This window comes from Acromyrmex echinatior, chromosome 10 (genome assembly GCF_024713525.1).
Source record: "Acromyrmex echinatior isolate Ae372 chromosome 10, ASM2471352v2, whole genome shotgun sequence".
In the NCBI taxonomy this organism is placed as follows: Eukaryota; Metazoa; Arthropoda; class Insecta; order Hymenoptera; family Formicidae; genus Acromyrmex; species Acromyrmex echinatior.
This window is the reverse complement of record NC_141861.1, coordinates 13,625,935-13,651,635: the sequence shown is the minus strand read 5'-3', so window position 1 is coordinate 13,651,635 and position 25,701 is coordinate 13,625,935. Positions and strand designations below refer to the sequence as shown.

The 25,701-nt window shown below is 47.3% G+C and overlaps 3 protein-coding genes and 1 pseudogene across 3 annotated transcripts; 3 read left to right on the top strand and 1 right to left on the bottom strand.

Annotated features, from left to right (window-relative positions):
• Positions 1-2,067: 2,067 nt before the first annotated feature.
• On the bottom strand, positions 2,068-5,907 carry LOC105143770 (uncharacterized; the record flags this gene model as incomplete). The annotated part of the gene is made up of 1 exon (XM_087410114.1): positions 2,068-5,907. A coding segment is annotated over one exon (315 nt), but the record flags the coding sequence as incomplete, so codon positions are not given.
• A 3,908-nt stretch (positions 5,908-9,815) lies between these two features.
• LOC147908411 (uncharacterized) lies at positions 9,816-10,505 on the top strand. The gene has a single exon (XM_087410113.1). It carries the CDS (start codon positions 9,816-9,818, stop codon positions 10,503-10,505), a length of 690 nt encoding a protein of 229 aa, XP_087266239.1.
• Positions 10,506-12,160: 1,655 nt separating this feature from the next.
• Positions 12,161-13,030, top strand: LOC147908410 (uncharacterized). The gene has a single exon (XM_087410112.1). The coding sequence runs from the start codon at positions 12,161-12,163 to the stop codon at positions 13,028-13,030; it is 870 nt and encodes a 289-aa protein (XP_087266238.1).
• Positions 13,031-18,133: 5,103 nt separating this feature from the next.
• LOC147908409 (uncharacterized) lies at positions 18,134-24,964 on the top strand (annotated as a pseudogene).
• Positions 24,965-25,701: the final 737 nt, after the last annotated feature.

Genomic DNA, 25,701 nt, shown 5'->3' with positions numbered 1-25,701 from the left:
CATCATGATTTACTGTGCTCTTTGTACCATCGATAACAGAGAAATTCAATAAAAAAAATTTAATAGAGAAGATATTAAAGTTTCATATTATAGCTCTAATAAATTGAGTAAGTTTATTAAGGTACAAAAGAATTCTCGTTCAAATTGATCAAACAACAATGTGGTATACAAGATCATGTGCAAGAATTTTAATGTATCATATGTCGGACAAACGGGTAGACAACTTAAAACCAGAATTACAGAACACCGTAATCATATCGTTGGAACACATCTATTCGTTCTGTAATTACTGAACATAGCCTGTGGATGACACATGATTTTGATTGGAATAATATACAGATACTAGATGAAGAGCCATGTTATAATAAACGCTTAATTTCTGAAATGTTAAATATTAAAAAGCAAAAAAAGTCTTAATCTCCAAACAGATACGGAGGGCCTTCACAAAGCGTATATATCGATTATAAACAAAATTTGACATTGTTCTTTTCTAGTCATTTTGTTAATCTAGTAATTGCCTCTCAGATAGTGACAGTCAGCCTTACCGTTATAATATATCTTTCAAAAAAAAAAATTCTTTCTGGAAGATTCGATCTGTACAATTTATCTCGAACTTTAATATAGTGACTATGTATTACATTGTATTATTACTATCTGATGTACTATCTCTTATATTTTATACGATTTTATAATGAATTTGACGTATTTCTTCTTAAGAAATAATAACTGTGATCACGTTGCTGAGTGTTTTATTGAGATGATGTTTTTGCTTAATTTTGACAGAATTTAAAAGTAGATAACATTTTAAAAGATTTTTATTTTATTCAGATTTTAATTTCATTTTTTATTTTTATTTTTGGTTAACAAATATATTTTTTTAATTAGAATATCATAAAATTCCGAAAAATCAGTCAGTAAATCACTTGCAAGTAATTCAAGCCTGTATCAAGGCATTAATCATTTATAGATAGTAATAAAGTTATTTATTATTATACCTCAATCATTATTAATTAATTATTTTATTTTATATTAATTAAATTTAAACACAAAAAAATTTTCATACTTTAATATAAATAATAAATTATTAAATTTTTTTATAAAATTAAAATTTTATTAATACTAATTTAATCTACACCTCTCTTATACATCTTAATTTTAACCTAAATTACAGTTTATCCCATAATTTCTTTCCCTAAATAATAATTATATTTAACTAAATAATATAATTACCCTATAATATATAATAATATATAAATATAATCCGCTATATATATTGGAAATTTTTCATCATGATTTTTCTATGACAATAAAATAAATTTTAAGATTGTGAATTTTGTATTATCTGAAGATGGCTCAATCCAAGAGCCGAAACATGTAATGTAATGTATTTTATAATGTTATTTATAGAATTTTTTTATTCATTTAATATCATATTATAGTTCTTACATTTATACTTAATTACGTTGACTCTTATGTGCCCTATACATCTTTGTATTAGTTTTTAAAATCGAGAAATTTAACTGGATGCATCTCTCTGGCGGTACTGCTCGACGACACTCCATTTTCATTCGATGACAAAAATGTAGACTAAATATTTTACAAAAATTTCCAACAGATTGTAACAACATTAGGGGAATAAGTTTGTTACAGCATCGTCTGCGCAAACAACCATTGTCCGCATAATGCCTCTAGGTTGACCCAAATGAAATTATTATTGCCCTGGTGACAGCAACATGATGGCAATTGAAGAAAAACTTGTGCTAAGTGCCTATTTTTTTTCTTATGCCAAGGAACGTTGTTATCTGGGAATGTAATAGGGTAAGTATGCTAACTACTAGCTAATGTTTTTTGTTACTGACAGTGAGTATTTACGTACAGAAGAAAGATAAAGGATTATTAAATGATTATGATATTATTATAAATTAGTAAGAACTCAACAGATAAAACTTGAATATATTTCCTATAAATTTGATATTAAAATAGGAGTTAAGTTTATAAATTAAATAAATTACAAGCTTTTAAAAAAAAGGTTTCTCATAGACGACTTTACTAGAAACCCTATAAGAATTGCAACGCGAGCCAACACAAGCCGACTTTTGTATGCAGGGTAATAATTTTAAGAAAATTGAGAACAGAGAGAGCAATATATTGTATCTCTATCTAATGTGACGCATCTTTAACCTAATTACCTAAACCTGCGCTGACGGCAACACGCGTACATACGATGTTACTGATACTCAACTATACTGATAATTATTTATTAAAAATAATTAAGTGTGCAGTCCCATTTTGCACTAATTCACAAATGCTTTCATTATGTAGCCTTTGGCTCACATTTCCTCAAAATGTCGACCGTCGTGCTTTATAGGCGAAAAATGTTAGCAAAAAATATTGGGGAAATGGTATGAAAAACTGGACACCTGCAACAACAAATTCTTTGCTCTGCGAAGTTAAATAATATTTGCATAAATTTATTATTAAAAAATTAATAAAATATGTTTCATTAAAAATATTGTATAATTATTATAAATCTTTTTTCACTCTTATATATATGTAATAAATATACTAAAGCTATTTTCCTTTTAGGAGACGCAATTGACATATTTGACACAAATCGACACACATCGTTTTCCATTTATAATTTTGTTTAAAACATATGAAAAAAAGAGCATAAAAAAACCACCGCACAAGTTATAGTTTGTGATATTTAATTATCATTACTTTAATTAAAACATTATTAGTACACATTATACGTTTCGGCCACAATCTGGCCATCCTCAGTAAATTCACAATATTCTTAAAACGTAGAGTTACCTATAGCTGACATTAAATTCAATCGTATGATATAATTATATATAAACATGTTCTTTCATATGTGAAGGTGCCTCGTACAATAATGTTACACCGCCAATTGTCATATCACGAAAAGTGTAGAACGAGAATTTCCAAATTCTAATTTAACAAATTTGCGTATCATTAATATCTTCTAATCGAAATGTGTAAGAATAGAATCGTTACCTGTTTTACAGCAAAAAAATATAATGATGAATCTCAAGTATACATCCTTTGCACAGATGGAAATTTGTCGTGACATTGTGTTATTATTTGTCATATCATATATTTTATCACTATTTATATGAGTCAAAAGTTTAGAAAGTTCTAGAATTATTATTAAGTGTGTGAGAGATCTTTCTTAAGAAGAGGCAAATAAACATCAGGCAAACCTTCAGTGCTTCATTTTGCTTATTGATACCACTTATTTGGCCTTTAATGTATATCATTTCAGAAATTCTTCTTTTCATTATTGATTGTTCTGTGTCTAAAATTCTTATGTTATCCCAATCCAATGCATGCATCTCATTCAACTGGTGACGTGAAACCACTGACATCTCGGAAGTGGATTTTTTTATGTCAGCCTTATGTTCTTTTATTTTTAATTTCCTTTTTGTTTGTTTGGCCAACATAAGAAGATTCACAATTTAAACAATTTATTTTGTAGACTACTCCACGATGGTCATCCTTAAGCAAAGGATCTTTTCCAGTTTTTATAAATGTATTCATTTTATTCATGGGTTTATAAGCCATGTATATGTGAAAGTTTTTTAAATTTTTTCAGATACTTTGCTTAAATATGGTATCGTGAAAAACTTTTTCTTTGAATTATAATAGAATTAGAGTCACATTCGTTATTATTGTCCTCACGATTTTGATCTAAATTAGTTCTACTTGCCAAGATTTTTATTCTATTTTTTATTGTTGAAAATATGAATTTAAGAGGATAACCATTCATTAAAAAGTGTGAAATCAGAGATGTTTTTTTCATGAAATTTTGGATGGGATAAAAGCAAAATTCTATCTAATTGCCCGATGATTACGCCCCTTTTATGTACTAACGGATGATTCAAAAAATAATTTAAATATCTCCCAGAATTAGTAGGTTTTTTGTAAATTCTTGTCTCATTAATTTTACGTCTAAAAAATTTATGCCGTTTTCATCGCCAAAGTCAACAGTGAATCTAACCCATTCATGATATGAGTTAAACAATTCCAGAACTTCCTCAACTTTGTCTTTATGCACCGCTAACATAATGTCATCCACATAACGGAAATAAAAAGACGAGATAATATTATTAGCAGTAATAATTTCTTGTTCTAAGTCTTGTAGAACTATGTTCGCTAATATAGGGGACACCACTTCCGAGATGTCAGTGGTTTCACGTCACCAGTTGAATGAGATGCATGAATTGGATTGGGATAACATAAGAATTTTAGACATAGAACAATCATTAATGAAAAGAAGAATTTTTGAAATGATATACATTAAAGGCCAAATAAGTGGTATCAATAAGCAAAGTGACACTGAAGGTTTGCCTGATGTTTATCTGCCTCTTCTTAAGAAAGATCTCTCTCACACTTAATAATAATTCTAGAACTTTCTAAACTTTTGACATAAATTTGATATAAATAGTGGTAAAATATATGATATGACAAATAATAACACACAATGTCACGACAAATTTCCATCTGTGCAAAGGATGTACTTGAGATTCATCATTATATTTTTTTGCTGTAAAACAGGTAACATATGACAATTGGCGATGTACATTATTGTACGAGGCACCTTCACATATGAAAGAACACATTTATATATAATTATAATATATCATACGACGGTTGGATGTCTATAGGTAAGCTATAGGTAACTCTGTGTTTTAAGAATATTGAGAAGTGAATTTACTGAGGATGGCCAGATTGTGGCCGAAACGTCTAATATTTTAATTGATGTAATGATAATTAAATATCACAAACTATAACTTGTACAGTAGTTTTTTTTATCATACTTTTTTTTCATACGTTTTGAATTATAAACCACGTTCGTTTTTATGATGAATTTTGTTTAAGTTTAATTGACACACTTCACTTCTGCTAGGGAGGAGAGTCAGACTGTGTCAAGTGTGATTTTGTCTCATAAAAGGAAAATAGTCTAATATCATGTGCATACCTCAAATATTAAATTAGCAATTTAAAGATATTTAAATTGTTAATATTAAAATCTTTTAATATCATTCAGAATTATAACCTTGGTAACATATCAAGATCAAAGTAATTAGCTATAAATATGATTTTATCAAATTAAAAAATGAAAATTATGAAACTAATTAATTAGGTGCTGACTAATGAAATTATAAATATTCTAATGAGCCTGCTTTTGTATCTTTTGATTCTCGTTTTAAAGTATATAATCAAATCTTTAAATTTTTAAAATATTATAATTTTATTTAAAAAAAAAAAGATTAAACTAAACAATTTTTCTCGCATGCGTTTCTTGACATGTAATGTAAGAAATCTATTTGTTAATGTATTTAAATTAATTTTAATTATATTGTTGAAACGTAAGAGTATACGAATACAGATATTCAAATATAGGCGGGAATTTTTAAAACATAAACCAATAAAAATGCGACTTTCTTATGTCACAACTTTTATTAAAAAATTTCTAGACTTTATTCTATATATACATAATTTCTAATATTATATACTACACAATGATGTTCTCTTCAATTTGTTTCAGTAAGTTATTATTACAGAAAATTACGAACGATGAGCCGGATAATCAGCATACCAACTGAAAGCTCCATTGGATCCGGTATATCCTCCGAAATCAACATAATCCAGGACATGCGTTGCTAATCGCTCAGAACGCTGTATCACGGAATCATCTTGATGAGAAACGCTAGATACATACGCTTTTGTTTGTTTTGCTATCCTTGATAACGAAGGTGTGATTGCATTCACCTTGATGATGTCGATATCATCAACATCATCGACAGGAATAGCGATATAACGTCGATCTCCTAATACACAAATGGCGCATAGTAACGTCAATACAATATCCTGAAAAAAAAAAGGAATTAAATTTTATTTAATGAGTCGGAAGCCTAATAATGGGCCATTTATTACTCATTTATTGTCTATAAATCATCTATCAATTGGATATATATTGGTTGACAACAAACATTATATTATTCTATTATTCTTATCATAAACGGTGATTTGCGAAAAATATTGAGGTGCCACACTGAGAAATATTAAGAAAGGGGAGGGAGGGGCGCAACAATATCCCCTTTTTGCGGTGATACTGATAGAAAAAAATCGCTGAAAAATAATAAAAATCTATCAAATTAAGGGAAATTTTAAACGATATATTTCCATCAAGAGCAACGCAAAACAGTGGATAATGTAATTGACATCTACTTCTTCAGTGGGCTGTAATGTCTCCCTCGCGGACTGCCACCTTGTCGTGGTGAGGGGGCTCCCCCACGTGTCGCTTCCGGCACGTGGGGGTCTAAGTGCAGCATGTACGGACTCCTCTCTTACGGGGGGGGAGTCTGTACAACCGGGTCCGGCACTCCAAGGGGGTCTCCTCTCCTCATGGGAGAGACTCCTGGGGGTCTCGTCCCTTTGAGACGGGTCCCCAGTGTGCCGGTAGGAGTTGGCGGCCCTGACTTCAATCGCCCGGTGGCACGGCACCGTCAGGGGGAGGTTTGCTCCCTGCCCGTGCGGGTGACGGTTTCGACCCCCCACCGCACCCGAGGTTCCGTGATTTCCTCCCCTCCCCTCCGGGGGTTGGGTGGTCTCCTCGGGCCCCGGGAGTGGATTGGGTCGAGCGGGTGCTCCCGCAAGGCGGGTCGGCCCGTATGCTGAGTGCTCCTGGCTGTGGGCTGGCCCATGCCACTGAGGGGTGGAGAGGGTCCCTGAGAGCTTCGGCTCATTGCACCAGGGGTCCCTCTCTCCCGCCTCGTGAGGTGCGGACCTAGTTCGTAGGGGAGGACGGGGCCGCGCGGACTTCGGTCCGTCGCGGAATCACCCGTCTCTCCCGGTGGGGGGGTCGCGCGGACGTATTCCGAGGCAGGGCGCGCGACTCCCGCCCCCTCCGGGCCGCTCGGACGTATTCCAAGGTCGGGACCGGAGGGGGCGTCGAGTATTGTGCCCGGTGTCTCCGCGACGGCGTCCCTTCCGAAGCGGGACACCGGGCGGCGCAAACACGCTGGTCGCCACGGCGGTTAGGGTCCGGAAGGGGCGCCGCTTCCGTGACCCGAACCGTCCGTGGTGCCGCCCCGGGTGGCGCCACCCGCAGCGGTGTCCTCGAGGTCGGAGGCGAGGGACCCCCGAAACTCATGAGTGGACTTGCACCACATCCACTCACGGGGAATAAGGGGCTGGAGGCCAGTGTCCCCGATGTAACATGCCGGGGACCCGTGCCATATGCCAGCTCCCCGGGGGAACTCGGGGCCCCCTCTCCTGGTTTTCCGGGGGAGGGGTGAGGGTACCTAGTTGGCGGAGCCGCTGCGGGGCGTGGGCATCAATTTAATGGATACTTTACTCAATTCAACAAACGCGGATGACACGCTCGGAAACGAGCGTTGACCAGGAGGCTCGCCCAATCGAGGGCGTTTCGGTGGGTAAAAGCCCCCGAAAATCGCGTCCCGGCCCTGCTTGTAGCAAGGCCGGGTCGCGCGCCGAGGCTGCCGCCTCCGAGGGTACCCTGTCGAGGGCCGAATCCACGGCTTCGCTAGGGTCCCTCGGAGGAGAGAGCCGGAAGAGGACTGCCGAATTTACGGTCTCCACCTCGGATTCCGAGGGGGAGTCCAGCAAGCGGTCTAGGGGCAGGCCGGCCTTAAACCCTGACCACGTTGGTAAATTTACCGCGGAGGCCAGGGCGAAAAAGGCCGAGAAGACAAAGGCGAAGCTGCTGAGGAGGGACCACTGGGCCATAATAGACCCGGATTTGGAGCCCTCCTCTGCGTCCGCGAAAAGGGCGAAAGATAGGACTGTCGACCTCGCCATAGAGTTTGACCAACAGCCTTTGCGATCGATTGCCGCGGTAGTAACCCGCGAATTGGCAACCATCGCGAAGGCTGTCGAGAAGAGCCGCAATATCAAAGGCGATATTGTTAGGGATCTGTGGGCAGCTTTCTCGAAGCTGTCCGCAGCCCTAAGCTCTGTTATGGCGAAGTCGGGCAATGCCGACATGCCGGCCGAAGACGATCGGCACCTTGATGATAGCTCCAGGGCCTGGGCGGAGGAGAAACGTCAGCTCAATCAAGAGCTGGTGCTCCTCCGCTCAAGGGTGGCGGTCCTGGAGCACGACAGGGGGAAGTCCACCTCCCGCTGCACGTCCGGCAGGGACAGGGCGCCGGAGAATGGAATGGGACTCGACCATGGTGTGGTCGGGTCCCGGTAGCCTGGCCGGCGCTCGCAGCCCAATTAGGACGAGGGGAAGAACTGTTCCCACGGAGGGGGAGGAGCCGCGACCGCGCGTGACGGTCACGGAGGAGGACCCCCATACTTCAGGCTTCCTCTCCAGGGGGTGTCAAAACAACTCAACCCCCTGGCGACCGTCGCGGACAGGGTCGCCAGGGGGCCGGGAAGAGATCCCCTTCTAAAAAGAAGGGGAAGTCCGACGGAAGGGACGACGAGAACGGCCGTATCGAAAGGGTCCTCGAAAGGCTCTTCCTCCGCCTCCTGAGGGGAATGGGGGTGGTCCCGGCGACGGCGCCGTCACCAAAGGGACTACCCGCTAAGCAGGGCGGACAGCCCCCTGTCAAACCAGGCGGCCAGCCCTCCGCAAAGAAGGCGAAGGTCCCTCCTAAGGCCAGTGGCAACGCGCCTGGCGTGCCCACCTCCGCCGCGGAGAGGGACCCGCCTCCTCCTTCGATCCCTCCAACATCTGGGGACGGAGAGCGCGTGGCGGACGCGAATGAGGCGACCTGGGCGCAGGTCGTCTCAAGGGCCGCGAAAAAGGCGGCCGCCAAGGCGGCGAAGACCGAGTCGGCACCGCCACGGCCGGCGCCCAAGAGCGCGAAGAGCGCCAACGCGCCCGTGACCCACGCTTCCAACAAAAAGGGGAGCGGTGGGAAAGCGGGCGGGACGGTCAGGAAGGGGAGTAGTGCCGCGAGGCCTCAAGCTTCCGGCAAAAAGGCTCCCCTTCCTAAGCTGAGGTCGCTAAGCTCGGCGGCCATAGTGATCACGTGCGCTGACCCCACCAACTATCAAGAGGTGGTGGGGAAGGCAAGATCCTCGATTTCCCTCAAAGATGTGGGGATCGAGGATCTCCGACCCAGGAGGGCCATAACGGGGACCCTGATTTGGGAGGTCCGGGGCCAGGAGTGCCGCGCCAAAGCTTGCGGAGAAGCTGTCGGCCGTCTTTGCGGAACGAGATGATGTCAAAGTCTCCCGTCCGTCGAAGACTGCTGAGGTGCGGGTCTCCGGGCTCGACGACTCGGCAACCCCCATAGAGGTTGCCAAGGAGTTGGCCCTGTGAGCGGCTCCCACCGGAGTTCAAGGTGGGAGCTGTCAACAGGGCCCCCAATAGTTTGGGCACTTGCTGGATGCGGTGCCCCATAGAGGCGGCCAAGCAACTGGTGGCCGCCTCTAAAATAAGAGTGGGATGGTCGAGCTGCAGGGTAACTCTCTTGCCGGCCCGGAACATGCAATGTTACCGGTGCTTGGAGGCTGGACATGTCCAGCAGAAGTGTCTAAGCACCGTGGACCGTTCCGGACTGTGCTATCGATGTGGGGGCATCGGCCACGTGGCGCGTGACTGCCGCGGCAAGGCCGATTGCCCCGCATGCCGTGCACTCGGCCGCCCCTCGGGGCATCGGCGGTGCCGGATGCGCTGCCGGTAAAGCCAGGGGAAGGAAGGGGGGGCAGAAGCCCAGTGGCCCCCCCCCACTGCCGTCGCGGGGCAGCCCCCCGCGGCGGCGACGACCTCCGCGGAGGCAACGTCAGCCGTAATAGTGGCTGACGTTGAAATGGCCGTCGTGCAAAGCATCCTGATGCAGTGCCTCGCCGAGTGGGGGGGAGGGCTGGCCATCGCCGCAGACCCCTACCGAATCCCGGAAAGTCACCCCAATTGGGCGGGGGACTCTCTGGGCCGGATAGCGGTGGTCAGCCAGCACGCGCGCGACACCCCGCCGATGATTCCCATATCGGCGGGGGAGGGGTTCACGCTGGTAGAATGGGGACCCATCGACGTAGTGAGGTGCTACTTCTCTCCTCGCCTAACGAGGAGGGAATACGAGGACGCCCTGGAGTTTCTGGGAGAGCATATACACCCACACTCCCCCAAGCCGATACTGGTGGGTGGGGACTTCAATGCCCACGCGTTGGAGTGGGGCTGCCCATCCACCGACGCCAGAGGCGACAGCACCCTGCTGTGGGCGGCGAGGCACACTCTCGTTCTACTCAATAGAGACCGTGCCAGCACCTTCGTGGGGGTCCGGGGGGAGTCCATCGTCGATCTGACGTGGGCGACCCCCGCGGCAGCCATTAAGATCCGAGGATGGCACGTGAACGCCGGCTCCCTGGGACAATTGACGGATCACCGCTTGATCCGTATGGAGCTGGTGTCCACCCCGCGAAGGTGTCACGAAGAGGCCGCCGACAAGAGACGGAACGTCGATGGGCCCTGCGAAAGATGGACCCCGGACGCCTCGAGGTGAGCCTCCTCTCCTCCACCTGGCCGGAAGGTAACCCGGCCTGCACGGTGGAGGAGGAGGCCGAATGGCTCGGGGATGCCATGTCGCGCGCATGCGACGCGTCGATGCCCCGCTGCCGTCCCGCGGCGAAAAGGGCAGCCTACTGGTGGTCGGAGAAGTTAGCTGAGCTACGACGGGCCACCGTGGCTGCCAGACGAACGTATACTCGCCGCAGGCGGCGGGGCACAGACGCAGAGGTAGAAGTGGCCGCCGGGGCGCTCCGAGACGCAAGGAGCGCCCTCAGGGCGGTCATAAGAAAAGCGAAAGCCGACGCATGGCGAGAGCTCCTCTCCTCCCTAGACAGGGACCCGTGGGGGAAGCCCTACAAGATAGTGACGAAGACACTTCGTCCGTGGGCCTCCCCGATAACGGAAACCCTGGATGCTCAGTTCCTAGAGGACGTCGTGGCCGCCCTCTTTCCCGTAAGGGAGAGGGACATCCCTGAGAGGACCGGCCCACCGTCCAGCTGGACGGACGAACTGAGCGTCACCGGGGGGGAGATGGAGAGGGCATTCGCCCGACTGAGAGGGAGGCCGCGGGCGCCCGGACCCTCCGGCGTTCACGGAAGGGTGTGGCTCGCCGCGGCTCCCATCGTTGGAGATCGCCTGAGGCAGTTTTACACTAGCTGCTTCAGAGAAGGTATATTTCCCAGGTCGTGGAAGAGGGCCAGGCTTGTCCTCCTACGCAAGGAGGGCAAGCCGGCGGAGAGTCCCTCCGCCTATAGGCCGATTTGCCTGCTGGACGATGCGGGAAAATTGCTGGAGCGCATCATCGCTGACCGCATCGTCCGGCACTTGTCCCGGGATAGTCCTAACCTATCCCGCGGTCAGTACGGCTTTCGGGAGGGGTTGTCGACAATCGACGCCATCAGGCAGGTTCGATCCCTCTCGAAGCAGGTGACCGCGGATGGGGAGGTGGCGTTGACGGTGTCCCTCGACATCGCCAACGCCTTCAACAGCGTCCCATGGGGCCGGGTAGTGGGGGCAATGAGAGAACACCACCTCTTGCCCCCCCTACCTAGTCGCCGTTATGGAGGACTACTTCCGGGACAGGCAGCTGGAGTTCCACGATAAAACGGGACTCCAGCAGCGGAGGGAAACGTCGTGCGGCAGGGGTCCGTGTTGGGCCCCCTACTTTGGAACGTCGCATACGACTATGTTCTCCGCGCGGCCCTACCACCCGGCTGCCACGTCGTCTGCTACGCGGACGACACGCTGGTGGTAACCGGTGGCACGACCTGGGAAAGGGCAGTAATCGTGGCGAACGTCGCAGTGGAGTGTGGTCGGCTCCATTAAGGAGTTGGGCCTGAGGGTGGCCCCCGCAAAAACGGAGGCAATATTCTTCCACAACGGGAAGAGCGAGGTGCCCCCTCAGGCGCATATCGTGGTGGACGACGTCCGTGTCCAGTGGGGCCCACTATCAAATATCTGGGCCTCACTCTGGATGGTCGCTGGGGCTTCGTCGAGCACTTTGACGGACTAGACCCGCGATTGGGCCGCCGGGCAGACGCTCTGCTCGGTCTCATGCCCAACCTTCGCGGTCCGAACGAGTCGGTCAGGCGTGCGTACATGCACGCCATCCTGTCCGGGGCCTTTTACGGGGCCCCGGTATGGAGCGAGATGGCCCTGGCCAGCCGCCGTATACAGGAGAGGTTGCACAGCGTGCAACGGCGGCTGGCCCTTAGAATCTGCAGGGCCTATAGGACGGTGTCGCCATTGTCCTCGCGGGGATCCCCCGCCGAATACGTGGCCGACGCCCTGGCGGAGACCTACGCCAGGGTGAAGGCCATTCGGCTGCGGGGAGGGATCGTAACCCCGGGGACCGTAGACCGATTGAAAGGGAACTCTCGTCGGCGGGTCTTTGTAGAGTGGCGCTCCACTCTCGAGAACAATCCACCGACAACGGGCGTCCGGACTGTGGAGGCCATCCTCCCCTGCCTAGAGGAATGGGTAGGCAGGGGATGGGGCGGACTGTCGTTTCACGCGACGCAGGTGCTCACCGGACACGGATGTTTCGGGGAGTACCTGTGTCGAATTGGTAAGGAGCCGACCGCATGCTGTCACCACTGCGACGGAGACCGGGACACCGCGCAGCATACGCTCGAAGCCTGCCCGACATGGGCGGCCGAGCGCGGTGTCTTGGTCCAGGAGATAGGGGGAGATCTCTCCTTACCGGCTGTCGTCAGGGCGATAGTCGGCAGGGAGAGTGCATGGAAGGCGTTCTCCTCCTTCTGCGAACGGGTGATGTCGCAGAAGGAGGAGGCAGAAAGGACGAGAGAGCGGGCCCCGGGTGGCCGTGACCCTCCTCCATCGCCCTCGGGCGGCGAAGGCGACGAAGGGGGGAGGGGGGAGATGGGCGAGATAATGGTGTTGGGGGACAACGCGGGCGCCGGCTTCAGCCGGGTCGCTCGCGCCCCGGGCCGCTCGCACATACTCGCCGCCGAGACCGCCCCACGTGGCGAGAACGGCGGCGACCTCCTCTCCCTATAATGGAAGAGACAGAGGAGGAGAACGATGGAGACGTGCGAGAGGGGGCAGGGGCCACCCGCACCCCCACCCCCACTATCACTGACGGCCCCGCGTGTCGGACGCGGGGCGCAGTGACGCGGCGGCGGACTGCCGACCCCAGGGTCGCACCGCCGCCGGATAATAGATGACCCCCCTGCGCGCGGGGTGTAATGGCTCATCATCCCCCGGCCGCGTCGAATGCGCGCCCGGACCGGTAGCTCTGCATCGCCGCGCGCGGAAGGTGCGCCGCGAGAGTCTCTTGCCGCCAAGGCATGAGGGGTGTCAAACTCTCAAGATTGGCGCCCCTTGGGGGACTGGGGATCCTGGCGGGGGCCGGGATCTCCAACTTCCGCCCTCCAACAACAAACGGGGCGGCGGGCGCGGGGGTGGTGTCCCCCCTAACGCCCGAATGGGGCAGTCAGTGCCTTGCAACGTCCGGGTTCGTCTCTGACGAAACCCCGGGCGGGAAAGAATATCGGCCAAACAAAGCCGACTGGCCATAGGGACTCCCAGAAGTATGCTGCACGCGTTCCTAGGAGCCCCTCAACTATGGCCTGGTAAGGACACCCGGAGGGGTTTTAGTGGATGCAAACCCCACATAATCCCGAGCTCTCCCCCCGAGGCCCGGGGTATGCGTCAGGCATTTCCCCTCCGTTATCAAAAAAAAAAAAAAAGTGGGCTGTAATGTCCCTCTCGCGGGCTGCCATCTTGTGGTGAGAGGGCTCCTCCACGGGTTGCTTGCGGAACGTGGGGGTCTAAGAGCAGCCTGTACGGACTCCTTCCTTACGGGGAGAATCTGTACACCGGGTCCGTCACCCCAAGGGGGCTCCTCTCCTCGTGGGAGGGACTCCTGGGAGTGTCGTCCCTTCGGGATGGGTCCCCATTGTGCCGGTAGGGATTGGCGGCCCTGACTTCAATCGCCCGGTGGCACGGCACCGTCAGGGGGAGGATTGCTCCCTTCCCGTGCGTGAAGTGGGGTTTCCACCCACACTGCGCGTGGACCCCCGTGGGCCCCCTCCTCTCCTCCCTGTGGGGTGGGGTGGTTCCCTCGGAGTTCTACGTGCGAAAGGGTCGACGCGGATGCTCCCACAGGCGAGCCGACCCATATGCTGGGTGCTCCTGGCTGCGGGCTGGCTCATGCCACTGGGTGGGTGGGGTCTCCGAGAGCTTCGGCTCATTGCACCGGGGGCTCCTCCCGCCTCGAGAGGTGCGGACGGGGCCGCGCGGACTTCGGTCTGTCGCGGAACCACCCGTCTCTCTCGAAGCAGGGGGTCGCGCGGCCGCTCGGATGTATTCCGAGGCAGGGTGCGCGATCTCCGCCCCCTCGGGGCCGCTCGGACGTATTCCGAGGTCGGGACCGGGGGGTGGCGACGAGTAGTTGTGCCCGGTGTCTCCGCGACGGCCCTTCCGAAGCGGGACACCGAGCGGCGCACATTATCACTGGTCGCCGCGGCGGCTAGGGTCCGGAAGGGGCGTCGCTTCCGTGATCTGAACCGTCCCGTGGAGCCGCCCCGGGTGGCGCCACCCGCAGCGGTGCCCTCGAAATCGGAGGCGACGGACCCCCGAAACTCGTGAGTGGGTCATCCGCTCACGGGGACTAAGAGGCCGGAGGCCAGTGTGCGATGACACATTCCGGGGACCCGAGCCATATGCCAGCCCCCCCGGGGGAACTCGGGGCCTCCTCTCCTGAATTTTCGGGGGAGAGGTGAGGGTACACCCTGGTTGGCGGAGCCGCTGCGGGGCGTGGGCATTAACTCAATGGACATTCTTTCAAAACAAAACCAAAACGAGGAGGACACACGCTCTGTCAGAGCGTAGAGGCGGAGGTTCGCTCTGTCACGAATGAGAACCCTCGCAAGTCGCGTCCCGACCCTGCATGCAGCAAGGTCGGGGCGCGCGCTGAGGCGGCCACTTTTGAGGGCGCCCTTTCGAGAGCCGGATCCACGGTCTCGTTGGGGTCCCTCGGAGGTGAGAGCAGAGAGAGCCGCAAGCGAGCAGCGGACTTTGTGGACTCCTCCTCGGATTCCGGGGGAGAGTCCACAAAGAGATCACGTGGGAGGCCGGCCCTGAACCCGGACCACGCCGGAAAGTTTACGGCGGAGGCCAGGGCTAAAAAAGCTGACAAGGCCAAGGCCCGTCAGCTTAGGAAGGACCACCAGGCGATACTTGACTCCGAGGTGACACCATCCTCCTCGTCGCACGGAAAGCAAGGGACAGGGCCGTCGAGCTCGCCCTCGAGTTTGATGATCAACCGCTTTGCCGCCGTGGCAACGCGCGAGCTGGCGACCATAGCCAAGGTGGTTGAGAAGGCAAAAAATATAAAAGGCGACATTGTAAGGGACCTGTGGACGGCTTATGCGAAGTTGTCCGCGGCCCTCAGCTCTGTCGTAACGAGGGCGAGCGACGGCGAACTGGCGGCAGACGGCGGCCAGTGGGATGAACGCTCCAGGGACTGGGCGAAGGAGAAGCGACAGTTCAATCAAGAGCTGGTGCTCCTCCGCTCAAGGGTGGCGGTGCACAGCATGACAGGTGGAGGTCCACCTCCCGCTGCACGTCCGGCAGGGACAGGGCGCTGGAAATGGAATGGGACTCGACCATGGAGTGGTCGGGTCCCGGTAGCCTGGACGGCGCCCGCAGCCCTATAAGAACTCGAGCAGGAAGAACAGCTCCCATGGAGGGGGAGGAGCCGCGTCCGCGCGTGACGGTCACGGAGGAGGACCTGAAGTCCCCATACTTCAGGCCTCATCTGCAGGGGGTGTCAAAACAACTTAACCCCCTGGCGACCGACGCGGACAAGGTCGCGCCCGCCAGTCGGAGATCCCCTTCCAAAAGGGAGGGAAAAACCGACCGACGCGATGACGAGGACGCTCGCATCGAGAGGGTCCTGGAGAGGCTCCTCCTCCGCCTCCTGAAGGGGATGGGGGTGGTCCCGGCGACAGCGCCGCCACCAAAGGGACCACCCACCAAGCAGGGCGGCCAGCCTCCCGCCAAGCAGGGCGGCCAGCCCTCCGCCAAGAAGGGGTCGAAGGTCGCGCCTAAGGCCGGTGGCAACACGCCTGGCGTGCCCACCCCAGCTGCGAGGAAAGACCCGCCGCCCCCCGTGATCACCCCAACAGTTGGGGACGGAGGGCACGTGGCGGGTGACAACGAGGCGACCTGGGCGCAGGTCGTCTCGAGGGCGGCGAAGAAGGCGGCGAAGGCCGAGGCGGCGCCGCCCCGGCCGACGCCCAAGAGCGCCAAGGCGCCTGCGGCCCCCGCCCCAACCAAAAAAGGGAGCGGTGGGAAAGCTGGCGGAGCGGCGAAGAAGGGGAGCACTGCCGCGGGGCCTAAAGCCTCCGGTAAGAAACAGGCTCCCCTTCCCAAACTCAGGTCGCCAAGTTCGGCGGCCATCGTGGTGACCTGCGCCGAACCCGCCTCCTACCAAGAGGTGGTAGGGAAAGCGAGATCCTCGATCTCCCTCAAGGATGTGGGGATCGAGGATCTCCCAGGAGGGCCATCACCGGGGCGATCATATGGGAAGTGAGGGGCCCCGAGAGCCGAGGCAAGGCAGACAAACTTGCCGAGAAGTTGGCGGCCGTCTTCGTCGACCGGGATGATGTTAAGGGGTTATCTGGGTCTTGACACTTCAAAAAATTCATTTTTATCAAACTTTTTTATATAATAGTACAAAGTGTCAGGAATGTTGTCCGAAAATTACAAGTCGATCGGAGCAAAACTGTAGGAATGGAAGAAATATAAAGCGCAGCGTGTCGAATGCGTCATAACCGGCAATTCGACCTCGGCCGCCGAACATCTGAGGTACGCAGAAGCAGATAAACGGCGACCCTTTTGTGTCCGTACCTTTTCCGAGTATTCGAGGGACGTGTTTACGATACATATTGAAACACGATTTGATCGTTAGAAGGAAAAATTTCGTACGTTGCCTTAGTATAGCGTTGCTTGCTGAGCCGAGCGTTTATACGGTTGCGCTGATTACTTGTAATTACTTTTTTTTGGTAAAATGAATCGAAAAAAAATTCCGAGAGAAAAGCAAACACATGCTAATCGAAAAGATAAGCCGAAAAAACGGAAACAAGTATTTAATCCGAAAACATCCGAAAGTAACGAAGCACCTTTCTCGAGCACATCGGCAAAAAAACTGAAGAGTCAATGTTTGAGATCGGTAATTCGAAAAAAAAAAGGTAAGAACTCTTTCGATCGACCGACAGTAATTGTTATTGAACGCACGCACAAGGTGAGCTCGTGATTTCATCTCGAGCCTGACCTTAAGCCTCGTCAAAGTCAGGGATTCGTCGTTCTTTAGTCTTTTCAAAACAATTCGGTACACGCAAACAGGCACCGGCAACGGACAATCGAAAGTTCTAGAACAATTCAATTCGCGCACGCGAGCGCTCCGACGAATACGTCACGCGCTGTCACCAATCCCACGTACGGATTTTCTGTCGCGCATGACTGTTACGTTGAACGTCGTTAGAAAAGAATCCAAAGCGCCAATCAATTTTGTACAACCAATGCCACGTAATAATTACGATTGTGGCAAAATTTTATTGGATTTCTCCCAAGAAGAAAGCCCAGGCCGAAAGCAATAAATGCTTCGATCTTGCCGTTCCTCCTTCTTAGACTTCTTAGAGTCATAGTCTCGCTACTATATCGTTTCGTAAAACCGCCGTGCTAACCGCTTAGTGAAAACCGCTATAAGACAGATCTTTTCGAGAAGTGCTGAGAAAATCGCCGAGATTTTCCATCACCGCGATTCCAAATACAATTTGGAAAGGGTAACCGCATTTAATATTCTGTTAACCTAATATTTAATTAATTATATTTTCTGAATTTGTAACTGTGCATATTAAAGAAAATTCTTTTATTAAATTACAAAGAAACGGAGTTCTCTTTACTGTCGTGTATCATATCAACCGTGTGCCGTTCTCTCACTCGAATCTTTCCGCGCGGTGCATTCCCGCACAGTCAAGAAGAAATTGAAGTGCCAGTAAATAGTAATGTACAGTATGCAATTATAGATTTTTTATTAGTGTTTTCAACTTTGTCGACTTTTGTGCAGTGCTCTAACGTTGTGAATAATGAAGTGTGTGGCGGAAAAGTTGCATTTAAACAATGTTCACAATTAGGTCTCGGTTTTAAAATCATGCTTGAGTGTGAAAACTGTAATCCTCGATATATTTTATCATCTGAACGAATTGGTCAAGCGTATGCAATAAATCGCAGATTTATTTTTGTCATGAGGATCTTAGGATTAGGTTTAGCCGGGTGTAACAAATTTTGTGGTTTGATGGATATAGCTTCTTCTTTCTTACATAAATCATCGTACGACTTCTATGTAACGAAAATACACGAATGCGTAAAGATTGTTGCCGAGAAGCTTTTCTCCGTAGCTGCTGAAGAAGAAAAAAAAGAAACATGCAAGGAAAATGACTTGACAGATACCACAGACGTTACTGTATCCGGCGATGGCACATGGAAACGTCGCGGATTTGCGTCGTTATACGGTGTGTCAACATTGATTGGGTATTATTCCGGCAAAGTTTTGGATGTGTTCGTGAAAAGTTCGTTATTGTAAATCATGCGAAAGTTGGGAAAAAACTAACGACGGAAGAATATTACGAATGACATACGAAGCATATAGAAAATAATGAATGCAGTGCAAATCACCAAGGAGCAGCGGGTAACATGGAAGCATCATCAATTCTTGAAATGTTTCTACGATCTTTGAAAAAATACGGCCTAAGATACACAAGCTATATTGGTGACGGGGACTCTAAAACTTTCATTAAAGTTGTGAATTCAAAACCTTATGGTGAAGATGTTGTGATTGTGAGAGGTTGTTTTTATTGTTTACATGTAAGATTTTTATGTTAATAGGTGTAGACAGGCAGACATAAATCTCACTAGGATTCAGAGATCAATAGGAAACGATCTTAAAGATAGGTAGATGGCAGTACGAGATCGTGACTCTATATTCTTTTTTGGCAACTCTGGACACGCCTTACTAACTATATAATCCTTGTATTTTCTCATGAGAGCATTGTATCGTACATCCGCAACATTAAAGAGTTTACTATATTACGTGGTTAAATTATAAGATATTATTTATCGATAGCCTCCTATCCTCACAAATTGGTAGCAGTCCGTGGTTTGCTTAATGTATCCGTGTGAGGCTATCGAATATCGTGAGAGTTTGCTTGAGCATAAAAAAGACGCATTTTCAATATGGCTGAAAATTGGAATTTGAGTTGTGTGGAACCGCTTGACGACACAAATTATTTCCTGTGGAGCGAAAAAATAGAAGGAATTTTAAGGGCAAAGAAACCTTGGAAAAAAGTAATGAATGTGAAGCCAACAGACAAACCAAAAGAAGATGATGAAAGATACGCGGAAAAATTTAGGCTCTGGAATGAATGGGACGATGATAACTACGCCGCACGTACAGTCATGATAAACACGATGAGTAAAGCTTAATTATTGAAGTACAGTCACGAAAAGGATGCAAATAAATTATGGAATCTAATTAAAAACAATATGGCAGCGGAAACTGAGCAGTTGAAGGCGAGATCATTAAGTGAATTGTCAAATCTAAAAATGAATAAGGACGAAAGTGTAGATGCGTACGTTAATAGAGCGGAGGCTTTGAGAAACCAATGCGGACAACTTGGTAAAAACATAGAGGATTACGAATTGAGGATGTATATTATACGAGGACTAAAATCTGAATTCGATCAGAATGTACGAATATTTGAAACACAGAGAGAGCTAACCATAAATGACATAAGATATGCGTTAAAACAAGAGGAAATACGAAGAGACAAACATAAAGATGAAAAAACATCGAAAGAAGAATATGTAAGAAAAGCCAGAGATAAATCAAGAAATAACTATACATGCTACAATTGCAGAATGAGTGGTCACACATCAAGCGAATGTCGTAACAGGAAGAAGTGCTTTAATTCCCTGGGATACAATCACATCGCGGTTGATTGCAGAGAACAGAAGAGAAACGTTTCACGTGGAAGAGGATTTAGAGGAATCTCAAGAGGAAGAGGAAGAGGACGTAGTCAAGGATATAATGAAAGTACATTAAAAACTACAGATGAAGCGGTATTAACTGTAAGAGATCGATCACACGTGAGTACAACAAAAATAAATAAAGAGCCTGAGCATGAAGTAAAAAAAAAGGGGACAGAAGGGTATATATGGCTATTAGATTCAGGTGCAACAAGTCATATGGTAAGCAATAAAGTCGTATTTGATAATATAGAGGACGACACAAGAGACGTTACCTTGGCTGACAAAGAAGGAAAAAAACTAACCTCAGATGGTCGAGGTAAAATAGTAATAAAACAGAATTTTAATAAAGATAGGATACGTTAAAAAATTATTAGGTTAAAAAATGTATTATGTGTACCAGACATTAATATAAATTTATTATCGGTAGCAAAAATCACCGATCATGGTTACAAAGTAGAATTTCATAAATATGGAGCCATCGTTTACAGGAACAAGGATGAGATAAAAAGCCGTCAGGGAAGAGAATGCGTACTACGTCAAATCGTCTGTGATAAAAAATGAAACAGCAGCGAGAACTAAAGAAATGGACATTTGGCATAAGAGATTCGGACACACAAGCAAGAAGATCATCGAAGAAATGAAAAAAGAGGATCTAGTGACAGGATTAAAAGAAACAGACAAGGAGATAAGTCAATGTGAGACATGCGTGGAAGGAAAAATGTGCCGTAAAGCGCATCCCAGATTAACACGTAGAAAAACCAACACAATAATGGAACTATGGCATATAGATCTAGTAGGTCCCATAAATCCGTCGTCATATGGCGGTAAGAGATATTTACCATTATCGACGACTATTTGAGAGTAATATTTATCGATTTTTTAAAGGAAAAAAATGAAGCTGGTGAAAAATTAAAGAAGCTAATTTTACAGAAAGAGAATCAAACTGGAATGAAGTTAAAGGCTATCAGATCTGATAATGGAGGAGAATTCGTAGGAAAGAACTTACAAGAATGGTTCAGCCAGAAAGGAATAAAACACGAATTAAGCCCGGCAAGAACACCCCAGTGTAATGGTGTGGTAGAAAGAGCTAACAAGTCAATAATAGAAATGACAAGAACTATGATGACAGACTCAGAAATGCCGCTAGTTTTTTGGGCTGAAGCAGCGTGTACAGCAGTGCATATAAAAAATAGAAGCAAGACATCAGTGCATGGGAAGACACCCTATGAAATTTGGAATGGTAGGAGACCGAATGTAAAATATATGAGGAGATTCGGATGCGTAGCATATTTATTAAACAAGGAAACACAAAGAAAGAAGTTTGATCCCAAAGCTATTAAAGGAATATTTATTGGATATGCAATGAACAATACGTACAGAATATACATTCCCAAAAATGGAAAAGTAAAAGCTGATTGTGATGTAAAGTTTGATGAGACTAGGAACGGATGTGAGTTATTAAATACCGAAAATTCTAAAAAAATTAAGAAAGAAGAATTAATAGTTATAGGATTAGAGTACAAAGATGAAAAAGAAACTAGAGAAGAAGAAGGGATCGAAGAAAATGAAGAAAATGCAAGAACAGAAGATGAAAGCAGTGAATATGAAGACGCAGTTGTAGGAGACTCTTCAGAAAATGAGAGCGATGACATCACATCAGAGAATGAAGATATGGAAACAGAAATACAACAGATGGAAAAGAAAAATAGAGGAAGACCAAAAGGGACTACAAAAGAAATGATAGAAGCTCGAAAACAACAAATAAGAGAGGAACAAAGGGAAGAAGGGGAATACAGAAATCTTAGAAGGTCTGAGAGAATCAAAGCAGATGGCATTGAAGACAATGGAGAATGAAGTACCGAAGAATATTCAAGAAGCGAAACAATCAAGTGAATGGGTACATTGGAAACGGGCAATATTTGAAGAATTAAAATCAATGGAAAAACATGAAGTATGGAACACTGAAACTAGACCTAAAAATGAGAAAGTGATCAAGAGCAAATGGGTATTCAACATCAAGGAAGATCCAAATGGACAGCGACGATATAAAACGCGATTGGTGGCCCAAGGGTGCGGACAACGTCCTGGAGTGGATTATGATGAGACGTTCGCTCCTGTGGTAAAAACTGAAACAATAAGATTGCTATTCAGTATATCTGCCCAAAAACAGAGAAAAATGAAGATTTACGATGTAAAGACCGCATATTTACACGGGAAGTTAAAGGAAGAGATTTACATGGAACTACCAGATGGGATCCAAGCAAACCACGAAAAAGTGTATAAATTAAAAAGAAGCATTTATGATCTCAAACAGGCCGGAAAATGTTGGAACGAATTTCTAACAGAGATTATGATTAAATGCGGAATGAAATATTCTAAAGAAGATCCGTGTTTATTCTATGCAATAGAAGAAAATAGATTCGTATATTGCGGTATTCACGTTGATGATATGATAACAGTATCAAGCGATGATGAATTCGAAAAAGGATTCATGAAAAAGATTGAACAGTATATGGAAATTAAAGATCTCGGAGAAGCAAAAACTGTACTCGGAATGGAAGTGATTCAAGAAGAAGGTAAGGTGTATGTAGATCAGAAAAATTATATAAAAAGATTACTTGAATTATACGGGATGGAAGAATGTAACATCGTAAGATCTCCAATGGATTTAAACGTAAAAATGGAAGAGTACAAAGAGAGCGAAAGAGTTGACGTCCGAACTTATCAAGAATTAATGGGACGACTGATGTATCTAAGCGTCCATACCAGACCAGATCTGTCTTTCGCATTAAGTTGCTTATCACAATTCAATACTGACCCAAGAGCAATACACATGACAGGATTGAAGAGGATTCTTCGATATTTGAAAGGAACTATCAATTATCAACTACAGTTTGGGAAGCAAAGAAAAATTAAAAAATTAGAATGCGAAACCGATGCGTCGTGGGACAGAACAGAAGATGCCAAATCGTTCAATGGAATCCTACTTTATTGGAATGGAGATTTAGTACATTGGAGATGCAGGAAACAAAAGAAAGTTGCATTATCTTCCACAGAAAGTGAATTAGAGGCAATGTTAGAAGGAGTAAACGAGCTTACATGGACTGCCAAACTATTGCAAGAGATTGGATTATCGAATGAGATACAGTGTGAACTGAAATGCGACAATTTGAACGCCGTCAGACTAGCTAATGGTGGAAATTTTAAAACAAAATCTAAACTAATGAATAGAAGATGCCATTACATCCGAGAGACAGTGAAAGAACAGAACATTCTCGTTAGACATGAGCCAAAAGATAACATGAGAGCAGATTGTTTGACTAAACCCTTAAGTGGCCCCACTTTACTGAAAAATGTAAAGAGATTTATGTCAACCATGGATCAATAAAACCAAGGGGGCTGATTGTGAGAGGTTGTTTTTATTGTTTACATGTAAGATTTTTATGTTAATAGGTGTAGACAGGCAGACATAAATCTCACTAGGATTCAGAGACCAATAGGAAACGATCTTAAAGATAGGTAGATGGCAGTACGAGATCGTGACTCTATATTCTTTTTTGGCAACTCTGGACACGCCTTACTAACTATATAATCCTTGTATTTTCTCATGAGAGCATTGTATCGTACATCCGCAACATTAAAGAGTTTACTATATTACGTGGTTAAATTATAAGATATTATTTATCGATAGCCTCCTATCACAGTGATAACAAAAAAAGAATGTGTAGGGCACGTTCAGAAGAGAATGGGTACCCGTTTACGCGAATTAGTAAAAAAAACTGTCCAAGAAATAATTGTTAACGGGAAAAAAATTATGAAAAAAATTCTTTCTGGAAAAGGAAAACTTACAGCAAAACTAATTGACAAGTTAACAGTATACTATGGACTTGCAATAAGAAGACATAGTAATTCAGTGGAAGATATGAAAAACGCTATATGGGCAACGTACTTCCATTCCATCAACGGACGAAAATCCTCAGCATGAAAAATGCCCGGGCGGAGCTAATTCATGGTGCGCTTGGCAACGTGCTTCGGCTACAAATTCTTTGTCATCGTTCAAGCACGACTATGCCCCATTATCAAGTGATATTTTATCATCCATAAAGCCTATTTATGAAGACCTCAGCAAGGAAACGCTTTTAGAACGGTGCCTGGGCGGCTTCACGCAAAACAATAATGAAAGCATGAACCAGCTTATTTGGAAGATCACTCCAAAAATAGTTCCTGGTGCGAAAACCGTCGAAATTGCTGCGTATGTTGCACATTCAATGAAGGAATCTCTGCTGTCCTTATGTTTCTTCATGCGATGGATGTAAAACTCGGACCTGTCAGTCACGAATATGCGCGTAATGAGGACAATCGTCGCATTCTCACGGCCGAGAAAAAAGCGGAAGCTCAGACCGAGAAGCGAGAATGAAGCTTCGGCAAGACCGAAAAGTTGCATTGGATCTTGCAGCTGCAGCGGAATCTTTCCTTTATGGGCCTGGAATCGATGATTCCATGTAAATAAAAAAAAATTGTTTTCTCTATTTTATTCCGCTTTAAAACTTTAAACGTGTTTTTCTCAAAAACTATTGCACCGATCGACTTCTGCTTTTGCACACTGCTTTTAGACATGTTTTTGTTGTCGTTGAACGAAGGATTTTTTTTATCTTCAATTACAACTCATTTTATAAGCCAAAATATGGTCAAAATTTATGCAAAAAATGACACTTTTTATAAAAAACGCTACAAAAAATTCAATTTTTATCGATGCCTGGAGGCCGGTCACGTGCAGCAGAAGTGCACGAGCACGATTGACCGTTCCGGGTCGTGCTACAGATGCGGGGGCATCGGCCACGCGGCGCGATGATTGCCGCAGTAAGGTCGACTGCCCCGTGTGCCGCGGGCTCGGCCGCCCATCGGGGCATCACATCGGTGGCGCCGGATGCGCCGTCGCTAAGGCGAAAAGTAAAAGGGGGGGGGGGCAGAAGCCCAGTGGCCCCCCCACTACCGCAGCGACGGGGCAGACCCCCGCGGCGGCGGTGACCACCGCAGAAATACCGTCGGCCACAGAAGACCCTGCTGTGGGCGCTGCGGCACGGCCTAGTCCTTCTCAACAGGGGCCGTGCCAGCACCTTCGTGGGGGCCCGGGGGGAGTCCATCATCGACCTGACGTGGGCGACCCCTGCGGCCGCCATCAAGATATGAGGATGGCATGTGGACGCCAGCTCCCTGGGAGAACTTACGGACCATCGCCTGGTCCGTATGGAGCTGGTGTCCACTCCCGCGGAGGTGTTAATAAGACGCCGCCGACGTGTGATGGAACGTCGATAGGCCCTGCGCAAGCTGGAGCCCTCGAGGTGAGCCTCCTCTTCTCCACCTGGCCGGAACCCAAACCGGCCCGCTCGGTGGAGGAGGGGGCCGAATGGCTCGAGGACGCCATGTCGCGCGCGTGCGACGCGTCGATGCCCCGCTGCCGACCTGTGGCGAGAAGGGCAGTCTACTGGTGGTCCGATGAGTTGGCTGAGCTACGACGGGCCGCCGTAGCTGCCCGAAGAACGTACACTCGCCACAGCAGGCGGGGCACTGACGCAGAGATGGAAGTGGCCGCCGGGGCGCTCCGTGATGCAAGGAGCGCCCTTAGGGCGGCC

Excerpts from the sequence above, each read along its gene's own strand:
- LOC147908411 (XM_087410113.1), top strand. The coding sequence starts at position 9,816 with ATGGCCGTCGTGCAAAGCATCCTGATGCAGTGCCTCGCCGAGTGGGGG.
- LOC147908410 (XM_087410112.1), top strand. The coding sequence starts at position 12,161 with ATGGCCCTGGCCAGCCGCCGTATACAGGAGAGGTTGCACAGCGTGCAA.